The 1,428-nt window shown below is 38.9% G+C and overlaps 1 protein-coding gene across 1 annotated transcript in view; it reads left to right on the top strand.

Moving 5' to 3' along the window:
* The window catches only part of LOC105458452 (protein scarlet-like), a gene marked incomplete at its 3' end in the record, with an annotated part of 9,739 nt that overhangs the window by 6,109 nt on the left and 2,202 nt on the right, over window positions 1–1,428 (top strand). Inside the window, exons 2-3 of the mRNA XM_011703765.1 lie at window positions 1,037–1,232; window positions 1,295–1,326. Of these exons, the coding sequence (XP_011702067.1) occupies window positions 1,037–1,232; window positions 1,295–1,326 (228 nt within the window). The remainder of the gene's footprint in view (window positions 1–1,036; window positions 1,233–1,294; window positions 1,327–1,428) is intronic.

Raw genomic sequence — 1,428 nt, 5'->3', positions numbered from 1 at the left:
TTCTTTAGCGCACGTACAGTCTCTTTACTCCGCTTCAAACCCCGAACTCGTAATTCGCGGATCGCGACTCGTAACTCGTAACTCGTAATTTATAACTCACAACTAGCGATCTATATCAGACCGAAACGATCGCGCTATGTTCTCTTTATCACCACACGTTCGCGGACTTCAAACTTTTTGCCTCCTCTCTCGTGTCGTGTGCTCCGGCGACTGCCCCGTCTTTTTCCCGCGCGCGACCGAAGTGGCGCTAATATCCCGCAACACGCGCTCGCCCCGTGATCGATACTCAATCGATCACGTGCGATCCTACACTATTGAACTAACAAACAAATATTTTTTGCCAGAAAAAAAATATTTATTATGCAAGTAATAATAATTTTTTATTCGGCGTGTCGGCGGGCGGCGTGCAATGTAGTGTCGCTTGTATTTGTCTGAAATAAAAAATCCAAAAAGATTATTAAGAGTTTACGCATTAATTAAATCTCTTTTTAAAGAAAATAATGCGAAATTGTAAAAATCGCGACACTTGGAAAAAAGGTAGCGATTTTGGCAAAAAATTTTTCGTTTATTATGCAATAAAAGTTATTTTATTAAATAATATTATTATAAACTGTAGTTCAAGTTATTAGGAAAGTATTTGTGCAGATGTGTGCAATGAATAGTTTTTGAGTTATCTTGCACGCCGCCAAACACCGCCGAATAAATGTTATTATTACTTGCATAATAAATACTTTTTTCTGGCAAAAAAATTTGTTTGTTAGTTCAATAGTTTAAGAAATTACCCTATAAAGTTCAAAAGGATTGGTAGAATAGTTTCATAAAAAAAAATTCCAAAAAAGTCACCTAATTTTTCAACGTGCTAAACCAAACTCTTCCCTTAATGCCGAACTTGCAGCGCAATCATATCAACTTATTATTAATTATTATTTTGAGTAAACATACAATTTTGCCCTCTCCTGACTGAAATCTTGTGTACGCCAATGAATCTTGTCAACATGTTAAATTAAAACACTCATTGCCATTGTCATCCATATAGTCAAGGTTACGAGTGCCCATGCAATTATAATCCGGCCGATTTCCTGGTGGGGACTCTAGCTATCGCGTCCGGTGACGCGGACGGTAGCGGCAGGGTGGCGCAGAAGATCTGCGACGCGTTTCTCACGAGCGAAGCCTGCAACGAGATCGATGTTACATTGGAACAGGAACTGGATTCCGCTCGCTTGCAGTGCCACGTAAGCAGAGTTGAAAACAGATGTTAAAAGAAATCATGCAAGAATTTGTCTCTTTGTTTCAGATCGAGGAAAATATTTGCGAGTCGCGCACTTTGTAAGTACCTTATTCTGTACGCTAAAGAAATTGTCTAAAGAACATATCGAAAGCATCTAATAAGCGAAACAGTCAGAATTTTCCCTCAGTGATTTTGAGCAT

The sequence above is a fragment of the Wasmannia auropunctata genome, unplaced genomic scaffold (genome assembly GCF_000956235.1).
Source record: "Wasmannia auropunctata unplaced genomic scaffold, wasmannia.A_1.0 LD334521.1, whole genome shotgun sequence".
Taxonomy (NCBI): domain Eukaryota; kingdom Metazoa; phylum Arthropoda; class Insecta; order Hymenoptera; family Formicidae; genus Wasmannia; species Wasmannia auropunctata.
Note: the sequence above shows the minus strand (reverse complement) of the source record. Positions and strands in the feature narration are given on the sequence as shown.